The sequence below is a fragment of the Drosophila subpulchrella genome, unplaced genomic scaffold (assembly GCF_014743375.2).
Source record: "Drosophila subpulchrella strain 33 F10 #4 breed RU33 unplaced genomic scaffold, RU_Dsub_v1.1 Primary Assembly Seq430, whole genome shotgun sequence".
Lineage (NCBI taxonomy): Eukaryota > Metazoa > Arthropoda > Insecta > Diptera > Drosophilidae > Drosophila > Drosophila subpulchrella.
Window position 1 is genome coordinate 463788 of NW_023665647.1, and position 18770 is coordinate 482557.

The 18770-nt window shown below is 40.3% G+C and overlaps 2 protein-coding genes across 2 annotated transcripts in view; one reads left to right on the forward strand and one right to left on the reverse strand.

The window, feature by feature from the left end:
• The window catches only part of LOC119562379 (techylectin-5B-like), a 76057-nt gene extending 58614 nt beyond the window's left edge, over positions 1 to 17443 (reverse strand). Inside the window, exon 1 of the mRNA XM_037875540.1 lies at positions 17351 to 17443. The gene's annotated coding sequence lies outside the window, so the exon portion shown is untranslated. The remainder of the gene's footprint in view (positions 1 to 17350) is intronic.
• Positions 2514 to 3301, forward strand: LOC119562378 (Krueppel homolog 2-like). The gene is given in 2 exon segments (XM_037875539.1): positions 2514 to 2574; positions 2577 to 3301. Coding segments are annotated over 2 exon segments (786 nt in total).
• Positions 17444 to 18770: the final 1327 nt, after the last annotated feature.

Sequence of the window (18770 nt, forward strand, 5' to 3'; positions counted from 1 at the left end):
ACAATGCTCGAGAAAGGGTCCACAATTCGTTAAGGTTGCCACGGTATACGAAAGGTTTGAAAAAGCTTTAAAATCTTCGAAATAAATTCTATAAAAGGTTTTTAGTTACACAGGATCCTGGTGATTGGAATAGACACTTGCAGCACAAACGAGAATTCGAATTTCTAAATAAATTTCTTTACATTCAGTATATAGCGAGTGTTGAGAACGGGCTAAAAATGAATCCCAACTCTTTTTGGCGATTCATCAATTCGAAGAAGAAGGCTTCTTCAGTCCCATCTGCTATGTTCTAAGCAATTTATCTTCCTATTCAAATACAGAAACTGCAAATCTCTTTGCCTCTTATTTTAAAGCTAATTTTGAGCCAACAGCAGCCTAGAATGATTCTCAATCCTTAAATGCGATCACTTCTCTATTGAATTTAGGTAGTTTAACCGTGCCAGAAAAGAATATTCATAGGGCTGTGGAAGACGTTGATGATTCTTCCGGCCTACCTTCTGAAATATTGTATAGAGGTGCTATGCGTTCCACTAAAAATTCTCTTTGATAAATCACTTTCTAGTGGACACTTTGCGTATAGATGGAAAGTCGCATCCGTGACTCCAATTTTAAAATCAGGGCCGAAGAATAACATTGCCAATTACAGGCCTATAGCAAATATCAGTAATATTGCTAAACTCTTCGAACTCATTGTTGCCCATAAATTATAATTTCTTGTAAAAACATATATAAGCACTTCTCAGCATGGTTTTGTTGCAGGTGGGTCAACTACGACTAATCTTGCCGTTTTCGGCAACTATTGCATTTATGCCTTTGTTATGCGGTCTCAGGTTGATTCTATTTACACGGATTTTGCGAAAGCCTTTGACAAAGTTAGCCACAGTGCCCTGCTGGCAAAACTGGCCCGCTTGGGTATACATTCGGCATTACTAAACTGGATAAAATCATATTTAAACCATCGACTTTATAGAGTTAATATTAACGTAAAATTCTCGGATTCCTATTTGGCAACCTCTGGCCTCCCTCAGGGGAGTGCTATGGGACCTCTGCTTTTCATCATTTTCATTAATGATGTGAGGTTCTGTCTATCTTCAGAGTGTCTCCTGTATGCAGATGATTTAAAAATTTGTAAGTCTATTAAATTAGCGACAGACTTACAATTGGTTCAACATGACTTAGACTCGTTGAGCTCTTGGTGTAGCCGAAATTCGCTTCCTCTTAACATAAGCAAGTGCTTCTATGTCACTTACAGTAAGTCCGTATACAATTTCGTCACATCCTATAATATCAATGGTCAACCTCTACTACTGCGGCAGGAATCCTTGGACCTAGGAGTGTTGTTTGAGTCGAAATTTAAGTTTGCAGCACACTTCGATTACATCATGCCCAGGGTCTATGCTATGTTTGGATTTGTGAAACGGAACGCATCACTATTCACGGATCCCTACACCAAACTTCCGCCTTATTTTGCATTTGTCCGATCTAAACTAGAATATGCGTCTCTTATTTGGAATCCCTTCAATACCATTCATGGAAACAGAATAGAACGACTACAGAAACAATTTTTGAAATTCGAACTACTCTCAAAAGTTGGTTTTCACGCCCCGTCTAGACAACTTCTCGAGCTGCGGCGTTCAAATTATTCCAAAAATGTGCCCCTAACGCACTTCCAATTGATATGCAATTAGACTACTTCTCAAGTAAATCAATTCTTAAGCATAAGTTAGTCAATTATTTTGAAAATTTTAGTACGTAAGATAAGTTGTTGAATTGTATAAGTAGCCAGTAAAGGAATTCCGTTGGCGAAATAAATAAATAAATAAATAAATCTATATGTATCGAGAAAACGAATTTCAGAACTATTTGCACTTAAGCATTTAAATATTTTACTTTATAATCCAAGTTACATTTAGAGTGGGCTGCACCTCTAAAGCGACCTGTGAAATGACAATGATCTCTAACCCTATCAGTCCCTAAACCTTTCTGACAAATAGAACAATTCAATGAATTATCAAATTTTTGCTGGTCATTCAGAGTCATTTTCATAGGAACTATTTTATGTAAGTAGTCATCACTCCATTTAGTTAAATTTTTTATCAAGGAATTTACAGTCTTATTCCTGAATTTTTTCCTGTTTCTAAAACCAATTTATCTAGTTTAGAATCAAAAGCACACTTCGGTTCAGTCAGTCCATCTGCAATCCACACGGACCAGTCAGCGACCAATACGTACTTAATTGCGTGAAAAACTTTTGTTTAATTTTGAAACATCATAAAAGGAGGAAAAGGCGCTGCTTATTGATATTGTCCTAAGCATCATAAACCGCTGCCGAAAGACCACTGTGGGCGGCAGTCCTCGCAGTGACGAAGCGCACCAGGAGAGTGTGTGAAGGCGACTACTATGTGTACACACGAAGAATTGAAAATCTGCAGTGATGATCCGATCATAACGAGTGATACACCAATCGAAAGACTGAAAACCGAAGAGGAATCAAGCACAGAAGCGACTCCATTATGACGACACCCACCGACCAACCTCAGCGGTTTGATAGCGCCGTGATCAACAGCTCCGAAGAACACAGCAGGAGCAACCGCAGCAATCTCAATCGCAAAATGTGCAGACTAAGCTCTTACAGCATTTTCAGACAAACCGCATCGATTCGGCGCTGTGGGCCCTGCGGCTGCTGGTCATCTTCTTCACAGTCAGCTATGTGTTGCCCATCTTCACTTCTCAACAGAGCGCATTTAGTAAGGTCCTGCTGGCCAATGCGGCTATATCTGCCCTGCGTTTGCATTAGAGAGTGCCCGCGTTCTCCTTCAGCCGGGAATTCCTTACCCGATTGTTTGGGGAGGACTCGTGTTACTATATGATGTACACCCTCATCTTCTTCAACATCCGCCAATCGTTGCTTGTTCTGATCCCTGTGATGCTCTACTCGATTCTGCATGCATCCAGCTACTCGCTCAAGCTGCTCAATCTGATTGGTCACAACTCGTGGTGGGGTGCTCGTTTTATCATATCCATTGTCGAGTTTCAAGCGGCAAATATTCTAAAAGCCACCGCTTTCTGCGAGATCTTCATCATGCCCTATGCAATTGTGCTGGCCTTCATGAGCCACGCAGAATTGATGACCCCCATTATTAACTATCACTATCTGGTAATGCGCTACAGCTCGCGCCGTAATCCCTATCCGCGCACCGCTTTTGCCGAGCTTTGTATAATCTTTGAGGCGCTGGCTGCCCGATCGCCGCCCGCTGTCGGCAAGATCATTCGCGGAGGCATCGGGCTTAAAAATGAATAAAAGAATTTACCTTGAAATATTTTTAATGTGCATGTAATGTCCATTTTCACCTTCTTCCAAAAACATCATATTGATATAAAGAGGTTTTTCCACTTCCGATTGAAAAAGTGGTCCAATTATTATCCTCGTCTCTTCATTATATCCGAACTAAACTCATATGAGTATTCCTTTTTAAAATATTTTATTTCAAGGGGGAAAGTCAACCCTGTGAAATCTAATATTATTTCATCACTTATACGAATTATCTCCAGCGATATATCAATATTATATGCCGAACATCTTTGCGGCCTGTTAACAATTTTTAAGGCAGAAATCAAGGCCCATTTAAAACAATATTGATCAGTTTCGTTACAAACGTTAACTATTGCTTTTTTCGTTATATGGAAACATGGTAGTGGTATGAAAGATGAACCAGCCATCGGTGTATAATGATTCACATTCATTTTCAAGCGAATCAATTTTATAAGAGGCCATCCACTGTCTCTCTCTTGAAATTCTTGAGTTTTTGAAATTATTTCCATGGCATGTTTATGGAAGATACATTCTAAATCAGAATCTTTATTCATGATCGTCATCTTACTTTGAAAACTTTTTATTTCAATTTTTTCAGATTCATCTTTAAAAAGTTTACTTTTTCTGAAGTATAACTTTCTAATAGAATGCTGAGATGAGGTAGCAGGGACGATCCAGCTTTGCTCAAGAAATTCTCTGGTAAGATCAAGTCCGATCCATCATTTACATACATGTAATTCTTTCTTCCGTCAAGGGGTTGAATTGCATTTCGCTTATGCAATTCCGAACGGACATGATTTGCCTGCTTATTATTTTGCAAGAATAACTTGCAGGATTGACAAAACTGATTTTGGTTATTCATTTTCTTTTATTCTTTTTGCTTTAACTCTTTTTTTACGATCACTTTTTCACTTTTACTTAAGTTGTGTTTGACGTAGCAGAGTATCCCACTTCAAGACTCTTTTTGGAAGACTAACTATTGTCCTCGATCATTTATAGTGTTTGAAGTGAGATGAGATGAGAGGTGCATACTTAAGATTTTTTAAAATTCAAAAACTTTAGAAGAGATGAGAAGTATTGATTTTGAAAAATATCTGATACAAGTGTAACCAATAGGACACCATCAAATCGATAAAGGAGACACAAAATCATAGAATAAAGGAGAGTGTTGGTTAGAAGAGGTCGCACATACTTTGCTGCAGGTGGAAAAGGAAAGATCTTTTCAATTTATACACACAATCATACTCAGGTAGCCAATAGGGGACAGTTTGGTAAAAATCATTTCGAGTTTGGGAAAAATGAAAGATTTTCATTTGTTGAATTTCGAGAATGTACATCTTTGGGTAAAAGAAGAGGAAAAATAAATGATTTTCATTTTTTTAATTTCGAGAATGCACATCCTTGGGCTACAGATGAAGATGAAAACCTATACAAAATTTCCTTATAAATTGTGTAACCATATTTAAAAGTGTAAGACGAGATTGTAGACTTAGATAAACAACATGCTTTCAGTTGAAATAAATAGTTTTCTTAACGCATTTGACGGAATTCTGTTCAATGCACACTATGTACGGCTCCAGTTCATACAATCAAAACTCTTTGAATGTGATGGAGGTAATATGAAAATATTTATTCATGGATATCATATGAACACCTGCGTGTGGAGCAATGATGCAGCCACCGAGGGAGTTGATACTTGTGTATGCCATCGAATTTTGGATTACAAAAAGGAAGCACTCAACATTATGAATATATACTATAATCTAGAAAAAAGAATGAAAAGATTAAATAACGTAAAAAACATGTTCGCAATACCAAAATAAATGAATAGATGTATTATTATGCTACAAAATAAACTTCTGACTTTTTATTTCGAGTTAAAATTACAAGTACGGAGAATGGAAAATAATTCCTTGACTGAGATATGTCGGCTACTTGCGGGTTGTTGCGCGGTCGTGATTTCAACCCCTATTATGGGACCGTATTAGAGCTAGCAGTCAGCCGTTAGGTCGTTTCATTACTATGCTAATTGTCCCAGAATCCATGTTTCCATACTACTTCAACGCACCATCCAGGGTTGCCTCATGGCTTTACAAATGTCCGGAACTCAAACCGAAAATTGGGATTGCCTCTTAGTGTACATGTGGTACTCCAATCTTCCTAAGCTCTCGCTATCCTTGTGGGAACAGTTCCTGCACAACAAGGCCGAGATTTCGACGCGGAAGGAGTTGAACGCGTTCCTTACGGAGCGTCACCGGACCTTAGAAGCCTTAGACGACGTATGGCCGTCAGGCTCGAGTCAATCTCTGCCAAAAAAATCAGCCCCCAGTGCAGCGCCTTGAAGAATAAATTCTTACGAGACAAGGGTAGCACCCAAGCCCAAAGGTTGTGACCTTTGTAAAAAGGAAACCATCCTGTCCGCACAAGTGCACGATTTCTCCAGATGACGGTCGACGAGCGGTCGGCATATATAAAGAGAAAGCAGCTCTGTCTGAACTGCTTCGCACTAGGGCATCAGCTGCGTGATTGTGAAAGCACTCATAGTTGCTTTACGTGCCGCGGCCGCCATCACACCTTACTACACAGAGGCAGCTCCTCCCCATCGCATTCGAATCCCTCTCCGAGACCCAGCTCAAGACCAAATATACCAGTTGTTACCGCTACTGGGTCCACGGACTCTACAGTCCAAAGCGGCTCCCGGCCAAACATTTGTGGCTCTCTCCTTGGTCAGGAAACCATTTTCGGGTGGATCCTAAAAGGACCCGTTCCTGCTCCAAGGGAAAATCAGATTTCTGTCTTTTCCACGCGAATCTCCCACACGGTTGACAGACCCCTGGATAGGCTTTTGGGAGGTGGAGGATCTGCCAGTAAAAGTGAAAAAATCTTCCGATTTGACCTGTGAGGAAAATTTTCTCCGAGAGACGATAACGGCAGGTATGTCGTAAGTCTTCCGTTTCGTGATCCTGAAAACGCAAAATCCGCCCTAGGTCAGTCCAGATCCTCCGCGTTGTCGCAGTTCCTAGGAACCGAGCAACGCCTAAGGAGGGACAGTCAGCTGAAAGCCAAATACGACTCCGTGGTTCAAGAGTATCTCTACCTCCTTTACATAAGAGAAGTCCGTCCTACCCATAATTCTGCCAGTTATTACCTTCCGCATCATGCCGTGCTCAAGCCGGAAAGTACAACCACCAAGTTGCGTGAGGTTTTCAATGCCTCTAGCCCTTCAGAGAATGGGGTCAGTTTAAATGATATCCTTTATGCTGGCGCAGTCTTACAGTCCGATCTAACTATCCAGATCCTGAAGTGGCGATATTTCCGATACGTCTACAGTGCCGATATCGAGAAAATGTATCGGCAGATATGGGTAGATCCGAAGCATTCCTCGTTCCAGCGCATCTTATTCCGCAACAGCGAGGGGCACATTCGAGACTTCGAATTAAGGACGGTAACTTTTATAGTCAATTGCGAGCCATTCCTGGCCATTCGAGTTCTGCAACAGATGGAAACTGACGTGCAGCTCAGCCATCCAAGAGCGAGCCACGTCTTTAGAAATCATATGTATGTAGACAATGTCCTTTCGGGAGCTGACTCCGCCGAGGACGCTAAGCTCATTGTTCGCGAGCTAAAAAGTGCTCTAGATTCCGCGGGCTTTCCATTGAGAAAATGGACTTCCAACCACAAAAAATATCCAAAGCGATCATTTTTTGACAACAGACTTCCTCGAGACCGACACTGAGAGCACAGCCAAAACTCTCGGCGTACGATGGAAGGCGACGTCCGATGAGTTCTTCTTCGTCCCACCAGATTTAGCAACGGAAATCTCTCACACGAAACGCCAAGTCCTTTCCCAAATTGCCAAGATATTTGATCCAGCCGGCTGGCTCGCTCCATTTGTTGTGTGTGCCAAAATCTTTCTGCAAGAGATTTGGCTTCAGGATCTACGTTGGGACAATAAATTTCCATCTGAGCTTTGCCAGAAGTGGAACAGCTTTCTCCAGAGCTATTCAGTCCTAGACCAGGTCAAATACCCAGATGGGTTTCCTTCCGTCTAGAGTTCCGCGTAGAGCATCACGGATTCTGTGTCGCCTCGCAAAAGGCATACGAAGCTGCGATCTATGTGCGCGTAGAGATGGGCCATAAAACAATGGTGCACTTGCTCACGGCCAAGACGCGTGTGTCGCCAGTCAAAACGGTTCCCCTTCCCAGGCTGGAGTTATGTGGGGCTCTCCTTTTATATGCCGAGGCTGACCTCAAAACTCCGTTGCTGGAGTGATTCCACGATTGTGCTAGCATGGTTAGCCATACCAGCGTGTCATTGCCAACAGGGCGACTAAGATCACCGAGTCCACAGAGGCAGCAAATTGGTCACTCGTCCAATCAGAACACAATCCAGCTGATTTTGCTAGTCGAGGAGTTTCCCTTCAAGAGCTTGTGGATATCCCGCCTTGGTGGCATGGACCCACTTGGCTGCAACGTCCACGCGATCATTGGCCAAGCCAGGGAACCGACCTGCCTGTGACCGAGATCGAAAAGCGTGCCGTCAAAGCCCATGTGGTGTATATGCCGACAGAAGATTTCCTGGATCGCTTTTCCAAATTAGATAGAGCATTGTGGGTCCTCGCGTATGTCCATCGATTTGTCCAGCGATGTCGAAGACAATCACCGCTTTCCGTTTGATATAAAAAACAAGGAAGAACCCGTTACTCAGCTAAATGGATCAAAGGGAAATGAAGATATGCAAGCAGCAAAGCGAGATTAATTTTTTTTGGATCTATCGATAGGTATTGACGAGACCAATACATAGGTTTGGGCGATTTGTAGGCGTGACAATTTTTTTTTTGGATCAATCGATAGGTATTGACAAGGCTAATACATTTCAGCTTAAATTTTTTATATAGCATACAAATTGTGGGCGCCACAGGCTTGGGCAGTTTGTGGGCGTTAGAGTGGGCGTTGCATATTCGCGAAACAAACTTGCGCTGCGCACAAGGCTACGGAATCTAAATCTGAGATCCCCTCTATCTTTGATAGTTTCCGAGATATCCACGTTCATATTTACAATTTTTTGACGTTTGTGGGCAGTTTGTGGGCTGTAAAGTGGGCGTGGGTCAATCGATAGGTATTGACGAGAGCAATACATTTCAGTTAAAATTTTTATTCTAGCATCAAAACTGTAGGAGCCACAGTCTTGGGCGGTTTGTGGGCGTTAGAGTGGGCGTGGCACTCTGCTGAAACAAACTTGCGCTGCGTAAGAAGCTCAGGAATCTGCACGCCAAGTCTCAATAGCCTACCTCTTATAGTTTCCGAGATCTCAGCGTTCATGCGGACAGACAGACAGACGGACACACGGACAGACGGTCACACGGACAGACGGTCAGACGGACATGGATAGATCGACTCTGCTAGTTATCCTGATCAAGAATATATATACTTTATGGGGTCGGAAACGCTTCCTTCTGCCTGTTACATACTTTCCGACGAATCTACTATAACCTATTACTTTACGAGTAACGGGTATAATTATACCGGAAGAGCTTGTCTCATTATAAAAGGGTATGTGTTGGTTTTCGTTTGATTTTCTACAAAGGCCATCCATCTAGAGCCTACATCCGACCTAACGACTGAGAAGTTTCTTGCCGCTTTCGCTCGATTCGTATCTAGAAGGGGGTGTCCTCGCCAAGTCCAGTCCGACAATGGAAAGACCTTCGTCGGCGCTTCCACCGTGCTTTCCCGAGACTTCCTGCAAGCCGTTAAAGAGTCCGTAACCGATACGTATGATCATCAGCAGCTCACCTGGCAATTCATTCCTCCTGGGGACCCCATATGGGTGGCCTATGGGAAGCTGGTGTCAAGAGCTTCAAGACCTTGTTTTACAAATCCACCGCTACACGGAAGTACACCTTTGAAGAGCTGTCCACCCTCCTAGCGAAAATCGAAGCTTGTCTTAATTCCAGACCGCTATCTCCCATGACCGAGGATCCAACTGATCTCTTAGCGTTGACACCAGGGCACTTTCTTGTCGGTGGACCTCTTCTATCCATAGTTGATCCTGAAGTAAAGGGCGAGTCCAAGTCCATTCTGAACCGGTGGCAGCACTTAAAGTCTCTCCACGAACAATTCCGCACTCGATGGAAGGATGAGTACCATAAGGAGCTCCACAAGCGCAACAAGTGGCAAGTTCCCACAGAAAATCTGCGTGTCGGCGACATGGTCGTCATTAGAGATGACAATTCGCCCTCAAATGAGTGGAGACTCGGAAGAATGGACTCCGTTTTTCCGGCAACCGATGGCAATGTCCACGTTGTCGACATTCGTACAGCACGCGGCATTGTCAACTTCCAGTGACCAAGGCGATTCTTCTTCCAAGAGAGCCGTCCAAAACTACCTAGTAACGAGCCGCCTTTCTTATACACCTTAGTCCGTAACCATTGTCCACGTCATTGTTAATTTTTTTTCCTTATCCACACTCTAACCAGGAAAATGGCTGGATAGCAGACGTACGAGAGGTATTTAATCCTACCGATGCCGAATCTGCCGCGGAATCCATCCTCTTCGGAAGTGTCAGAGGCTTTTAAAGCTGAGCGCAGAGAAGCGGCTGCGGGCAGTTTTCATAAACCAGTACTGCGCAAACTGTCTGGAAGCTGTCCTAGCGGTGATCGGTGCAGAACGTGCGACCGGAACCATCACACGCTGCTCCACATGCACGAACATGTTTCCTGGAAAAAGTCCGGCTCCAACAGCCAGCTTCTCCGCAGCGTTCTTGCCGGCAAGATCCAATAAGTTTAGGGAACTACCGCTCACGAATGAGCGGTTCCATCGATCCGGGGCGCGGACGTCTACTCGAAGGTGATACAGCCGGGCTTCCACATGGTCGACGAGGGACTGCCAGTAGCCCAGAAGACGGTGTTCGGGTGGATCCTCTCCGGCGCCTGTACGCCGGCTTAAGGCGTAGGCGACTGGCCGGGTTTCCGTCTATTTTTGCCACGCTAGCGATTGCAAGGTGGCGGAATGTTCAGGCCCACTGTCTGGCGAATCTAGGCCCCGGCATCGCTATCCAATTGCACCGCTCTCCTAGTGCACCGCTCTCCCGCTCTGTTCACAGCACCCATCCGTGAAGTCTCCGCTGCGCTTTGGAGCGCGGAACTCAGCTTAGACTAAGGCAGTTCGATTCTGGCAGTTCAAAGGAATAAGCCGCGGTCGCTCCCCCGCCTATTTTGTACAAGTGAACACGTGTAATTTCTTTCGGTCAACGGGGCACTTCGCGTATCGCCGCATCCGACCCACTATGGGGAGTTTGCCCACTTTTTGTGGCATTAATTAATAACTTAAAAACGAAGCAGCATTTAAAAGTTTTGTTTTTAGAATTACGTATATAAAATTTAAAGGAAGTAAATTAAAAAAATTAGGCGTGGTCCCGCCTTTTTTTTAAGAAAAAAATTTTTTTCTTGTTAATCAAATAAAAAATTTTTTTTCTTGATTTTTTTTTTAAAGATTAAACTGATTTTAAAAAAATTGTTGGGGTTTTTGTTTTCCCATTTTTTTAGTGAAATTGTAATTTTTTGTATTGTTATCACTATAATTCTTAACAAAAATACTAAAATCCTATATATCAACGTTAGGTAAGTGAAATGATGTTGTAAAATAATTTTAAAACAATCGTTATTTAATAAGAAATATAATTGCACACTGTTTCTCTTAAGATAACATCGAAACTGCCATTTACCAGACAAAAATGCGAGAAATATACCATATTAGGTAGAAGCCTTTAAAGCTAAATTTTAGAGAAAGTGCAGAAAAGTGCACTTTTATACTAACCGAGTTTAATGAGAATTAAATACTCTACAAGATAAAAAAGGTTTCAGAGGTGGAAACAGCTGGAATCACTTTGTAGCTCTATTTAAAAATACAAATTAACTTAAATATGTTGTTTTTTTTTGAGGTTAGAACTAGAACACGAATATACGAGCACCACAATCAATAAATACAATATTAAGGTCACATACACAAGTTACAAGTCCCTCTGATTGGATGGTATTTCAAAAATCTCAGAGCTATGTTTAGTTTTACACTTTTTGACAATTTAAACTATTAAGAATAATAGGAGTTTTACCAGCGCTGCCACCTCGTTGAAATAAAAACAGGCTTTAACAGCTGATAACTTAACAGTGTAAAACTTTTCTGTTAGTAACATTAGATATTGATGTTACCCTGATGCATTCTGATAAACAAATCCTATTTTTAACGACTTTTAAAATATGGGTATTAGCCAAAAAAAAAAAGGTCAAATTCCCCATAGAGCGACGTACGCCAGCCCAGCGCAGCAGCCCGCCGACGCCGCCAGTTCCCGCCACCGCCTCCCACGTCATCTACCAGCGCCGACGCTACCCCGCTACCCCCCTCTGTGATTATCCCATTTTCTATCACCATATCAAATGTGTGTACCCACACCTAAATGACCAATTGTATCCTTTGTCCAAAATGTCAGTGACCTTCACTTATAAATTTGTTACCGATAATTTAAATCCCATTAAGCAATCTACCCGTTGCTAACCGTACCATAACCTCAGACTCAAATTGGTTACCTACAATCAAAAAGGTGGAAGTGTAAGGGACTGCTCGAATGCCTCGACGCAAGCGCAAAGGTCAAGGTAATGGAAAAAATTCATGGAATATGATCTCTTCATAAAAAGTCATAAAAAATACAATTGGGAAAGTACTTTTTTATTTGCAAACCATTTATAACTGTTACCAACAATACGAATAGTGATGTTGCTAAAAAAAATCTCGACGCAGGCGGAAAGGTCAAGGTAATGGAAAAAGTTCATGGAATATTATCCCTTCATAAAAAAGACATAAGAAATATAATTGGGAAAGTATTTTTTTATTTGCGAACCATTTATAACTGTTACCAACAATACAAATAGAAATGTTACAAAGGATTGCTAAAATATCTCGACACAGACGCAAAGGTCAAGGTAATGGAAAAAATTCATAGATTATTATCCCACCATAAAAAAAGTCATACAAAATATAATTGGGAAAGTATTTTTTATTTGCAAACTTTACCAACCAAGTCCACAGCGAAGGTGCAAAAGTAAACACAACAAACAAAACAAGGAAGAACGCTATAGTCGAGTACCTCGACTATCAGATACCCGTTACTCAGCTAAAGGGACCAAAGGAAAATGGAGATATGCAAGCAGCAAAGCGAGATTGAAATGCGCCACCTACCGGCGGTAGACAGATTTAAGCGTTGTGGGCGTTAGAGTGGGCGTGGCAAAGTTTTTTTTGGATCAATCGATAGGTATTGACAAGACCAATACATTTCAGTTAAAATTTTGTATCTAACATGAAAATTGTGGGCGCCACAGGCTTGGGCGGTTTGTGGGCGTTGGAGTGGGCGTGGCATATTCGCGTAACAAACTTGCGCTGCGCTCAAGCCTACGGAATCTAAATCTGAGATCCCATTTCTCTATCTTTGATATTTTCCGAGATATCCGCGTTCATATTTACGATTTTTTGAAGTTTGAGGGCGGTTTGTGGGCGTTCAAGTAGGCGTGGCAAACTTTTATTTGGGTCAATCGATAGGTATTGACGGGAACAATACATTTCAGTTAAAATTTTTATTCTAGCATGAAAACTGTAGGAGCCTCAGTTTTGGGCGGCTTGTGGGCGTTAGAGTGGGCGTGGCACTCTGCTGAAACAAACTTGCGCTGCGTAAGAAGCTCAGGAATCTGCACGCCCAATCTCAATAGCCTAGCTCTTACAGTTTCCGAGATGTCAGCGTTCATCCGGACGGACAGACAGACGGACAGACGGACATGGCTAGATCGACTCGGCTAGTGATCCTGATCAAGAATATATATACTTTATGGGGTCGGAAACGCTTCCTTCTGCCTGTTACATACTTTCCGACGAATCTAGTATACCCTTTTACTCTACGAGTAACGGGTATATAAATCCGTGCAATATTGAAAAAAAAATTGTTTATTATGTAAATGGAATAACAGACTTAAAACTAATACAAGGGTTAGTCATAAATTTCTCGCCAGCACTAACATTGTTTAAAGTGCTTTTCGCTGCTTGAGAGCCCAGTCGGAACACCAGAAGACACCACAGCAGAACGATGAGCGCTCACAAATTCCCTAGCGACATCGCTGAAATGCGCGCTCGCCTGAGCGAGCAAAGGCGCGAGTGAGGCGCGAAAGGAGAGCCCTACACGACCGAAGAATGGGCACGCCAACAGGCGGAAGCGCTGCAGGGTGAAGCAGAGCGACAATATTGGGAGGAACTCCCCCTAATACACGCGCTGAGGACCACTGCATTCCAGCTCTGGGGTGTTCTCGCGAATCGTCCGGTAAACCAGGATAGGCTCCTCGCGCTGCACTATAGGCTGGCTGAACACTTTTTGTGGCCAAAATTAATAACTTTAAGCAAAACCAAATATTTGAGTTCGGTTCTTATATTTGGGCTTATAATTAGCAAATTAACAGAAAAAAGGCGTGGCAACGCCCCTTTTTGGAGAAATTTCTTGTTATATCATAAAAAATAATATAAAAATAGATAAGAAAATACTTACCCTAAAAACAAAACTTAATATAAAGGTGTATATTTATACCCGTTACTCGTAGAGTAAAAGGGTATACTAGATTCGTCGAAAAGTATGTAACAGGCAGAAGGAAGCGTTTCCGACCCCATAAAGTATATATATTCTTGATCAGGATCACTAGCCGAGTCGATCTAGCCATGTCCGTCTGTCCGTCTGTCCGTCTGTCCGTCTGTCCGTCTGTCCGTATGAACGCTGAGATCTCGGAAACTATAAGAGCTACAATACTGGGATTAGGCATGCAGATTCCTGAGATTCCTGCGCAGCGCAAGTTTGTTTCAGTAGAGTGCCACGCCCACTCTAACGCCCACAAACCGCGCAAAACTGTGGCTCCTACAGTTTTGATGCTAGAACAAAAATTTTAACTGAAATGTGTTGTTCTCATCAATACCTACCGATTGACCTAAAAAAAGTTTGCCACGCCCACTTTTACGCCCACAAACCGCCCACAAACTTCAAAATATCGTAAATATGAACGCGGATATCTCGGAAAATATCAAAGATAGAGAAACGGGATTTCAGATTTAGATTCCGTAGGCTTGAGCGCAGCGCAAGTTTGTTACGCGAATATGCCACGCCCACTCTAACGCCCACAAACTGCCCAAATCTGTGGCGCCCACAATTTTCATGCTAGATAAAAAATTTTAACTGAAATGTATTGGTCTTGTCAATACCTATCGATTGATCTAAAAAAAAGTTTGCCACGCCCACTCTAACGCCCACAACGCTTAAATCTGTCTACCGCCGGTATGTGGCGCATTTGCTGCTTGCATATCTCCATTTTCCTTTGGTCCCTTTATCTGAGTAACGGGTATCTGATAGTCGAGGTACTCGACTACAGCGTTCTTCCTTGTTTTCATTTGGATTTATATTGATTGGGCGGTGTGGCACCGCCCATTTTTTACATGTTACCGCCCTTACGCGCAGCCCCACTAGGTGAATTTATTAATAATTTAATATTCCCAGCCGTGGGTTTGATAAAATTTGAAGCTGCTCTTCTCTGAGCCCTTGCTCCCGACAACAAATAAGGCAATTTTGGCCTGCCATTTATGCAAGCCTCAATGTGGAATGTAAGCCAAGTTAAGTACTTTCTTTTGCAATGACTCAAATTTATTTTGCAAGATGTCCATTTGCTGGACAAACTATGACAAAAAGCTTCGCATTGTTTTTTTAAAACATCCTCATAAGCATCTGAACCAGATATCGAAGGTCTAACTGTCAAATATTGCCTGCTTTGTCTCTCCAGAACTCCAAATCCCAAACAATTTTGTATTGGCCAATCTGAGGTTGTGACCTAAAAAGGTAAATTGCGACGAAAGTGCGCAAAAGTGCACTTTAGGATAGCATTCATATGAACAAGAACTGAACTACCGACAACACAGTGTAAATATTAAGGTGAAACTAGGTGAAACTCACTTTATATCTCTATTTAAAGTTAGTTTTTATTGTAAATTTGTACACGTAAAGCGACTATAAAAAACACTCAATTACAGGGACAACACAAACAAATCCAACTTGTGACGACCACAAACATAAAGTACAAACCGCTATCTTTCGATGCCATTATAACTTGTTTGGTAAAAACTTTGTTTGGTGCCTAATTTTTATAATTTTAAGCCGACTCTTTTTTCACAAAGTAGATTTCGTGCGCCCGTGACACCGAACAGCTGTTTTAACAGCCGATACTTTAACAGATCGTGACTCTGTTAAAATTTCTGTTACGTAACATTGAAGTTTGAAGTTTTCCCAACATTTTGACGTCATTAGATTTTAATATTAACGACTTTCGAAAAATGGATTTTTGGCCACAAAAAGTGGTCAGCCAGCCTATATTGCGCTGGTAGAGCCCCAGGAGCAAAACCTGCTTAATTACGAAGCATGGATGGCGACCCACCAGAGAATGAGGGAAGAGGCGGACTGGTATGCCGCCGTGTACCAGGGCCTGTTCCGGAACCCACTTTCCCGTCACCAGGCGGAGGAGCATACGCCCAGGTCTGGCCTTATTCCCGACCGAGGAGCGGAGACAGGCGGAGGAGCCACTCGTCTCGGGAGAGGGCACATTTCGGCGATTTTCATTCAAAGTAAAACTAAGTAACTTAGCAACAAAAACAAAAATAAATAAATAAATAAAATAATAATAATAACCATAAAATAATAAGTAAATCAAAAAAAAAAAAAAAAAACAAAAACACGTTTCCTCCATTATTAGGAGATAATATTGAAATAAATTTAACTAGAAAATTATCTTCTTCATTTTTTGAGTTTAATCCAAGAGCACTTGGATTATTTAAAAAAAAAAAAGTTAAATATACTCATAATTTGAACTTACATCTTGTTAACTTTGGCATCAATTGAAAGGTAATTTAAATGCCGTTTGAATGATGCATTACATTTCTTAACCCATTCAGTACTTATTGAAAAGGACGAATTTGTGTGAAAATGTCCTTTTTGAACTTTTTTCCTTGACTTGAAAACTTAAATTTTGTGATGCAAAAAGTTTCTTCAAACAAAAATAATAGAAACTGCAAAAAGAATTTTTCAAAAATCATTTTCCTTATATTTTTTATGATTTTTTGAAGGTGACAATGTCGGAAAAAATTTGTATGAAAAAGAGAAAAATATGGCTCAAATGCATGTTTCTAAGCATTTTCAAAAAATCATAAAACATATAAGGAAAATGATTTTTGCAAAATTCTTTTTGCAGTTTCTATTATTTTTGTTTGAAGAAACTTTTTGCATCAAAAAATTTAAGTTTTCAAGTCGAGGAAAAAAGTTCAAAAAGGACATTTTCACACAAATTCGTCCTTTTCAATAAGTACTGAATTGGTTAAGAAATGTAATGCATCATTCAAACGGCATTTATATTACCTTTCCATTGATGCCAAAGTTAACAAGATGTAAGTTCAAATTATGAGTATATTTAACTTTTTTTTTGTGAAAATACTTTTGACCACCCTTGTATAGATAATCAAAGGATTTACAGGTAGTTTTACCTGTACTTAAACCCTGAATCTGTTTTCGGTTTGAATTGATATGCATATGAATTTGAGGGGGTATGATGTCGATCTGACATTATATGGAAATTATATTTATAATTAATATTTAATTACCATTATCAACAAATATCATATAAAATATAAATAAATAAATGCTTTCTATTATAACAACAGTTTACCATCGAAATAGTAGTTCCTTTTAATCTGGTAATTATTTGAATGTGATACTTGAATAATTTTCTGATATAAATTATTTTGAAAATAAGAATTATGTATTATTCTCTGGATATTAACACAAAACAACGTGATAATATATTTCTTTTTGTTAGCTTAATGATTTTTCCTAATATAATTATATTAATAAAACCACTTTTTGAAATTTTATAATATTGATAAGAAGGATAGAGACGTATGTATATTGTACATTACAGATACCTTGAAAGTCAGTTCTATGACGTTGTAAACCAGTTTTAAATTTAGGAGTTAATGTGTCTGAATGGGATGAAGCTGGCGGCCATCCTTGTTAAAAATTGGTCTTCACCGGTGGGAATCTGTAAAATCACTAAATTATTAAATTAAACTAAACGGTTCTCCTGGGATTGTAGATAGTAAATTGAATTGTAGGTAAATCTTATCTTTTTAGAGTCTGACATCTTTGACAATATTCAGCTATGTTATACATGTTATGAGTTGGTATCTGAGATTTGGGGTGATCATAAATTCCATAAAATGATAAAAGTTTAATAATCTACTGTTAGTAAAACATCAGAAATAAAACGAAAATAAATTCGAGGATGCCTTTAAATAGAACCAGTTTTAAAATTACATTGCTTAAAAGAGAAAAGGAAAATCATAATGAATGTACATTGTAGGTAGCTGGGGCAGCCATTTGAAAAGTAAAATCTGTTTCAGTGGTGGATGTGGCTAGGGGTTGAAGCATCCAATACAATTCTAAGCCTGTTTATATGATGGATAAAAGGATATTAGTTAGAGAAGGATGGAAATATCTTAAATATGAATTACAAGTACCCATCTATGTTGCGGAGGTTGGTCGGGGTTGGCAAAGCATCATTATTAAATATGAGGAACATATATTTCACCGGTGGGGAATTAGAGGGATCCAAAAGATCAAATTTATGAGAGAAGACTAATACTGATTTTGGTAAATTAAATAGACACATGAAAACTTATTACTCAATTAGTTAGAGAATATCAAACAACTCTATTTATCAAGCATTTTGATGGAAAAATCAAAGTATTCAAATAATATATATTTTTTTATTATCCAAATAGAAGAAATTTTTGTTTTTGGTCAAGGGATAATATTTCATGAATTTTTCCATTACCTTGACCTTTGCGCCTGCATCAAGGCATTTTAGCAATCCTTTGTAACATAACTATTTCTGTTGTTGGTAACAGTTATAAATTGTTCGCAAATAAAAAATACTTTCCTAATTATATATTTTATGACCTCTTTTATGAACGGATAATATTTCATGAATTTTTTCCAATACCTTGACCTTTGCGCCTGCGTCGAGGCATTCTTGCAATCCTTTGTAACATAACTGTTTGTGTTGTTGGTAACAGTTATAAATGGTTCGCAAATAAAAAATACTTTCCTAATTATATTTTTTTATGACCTTTGCGCCTGCGTCGAGGCATTTTAGCAATCCTTTACACCACCACCTGTGTTTATTGTAGGTAACCAACTTGACTCTGGGGTAATGGTACGGTTAGCAATGGGTGGTTTGCTTGATGGGATTTAAATTATCAGTGACAAATTTATAAGTGAAAGTCACAGACATTTTGGACAAAGAATACAATAGGTCATTTAGGTGTGGGTGTACACATTTAT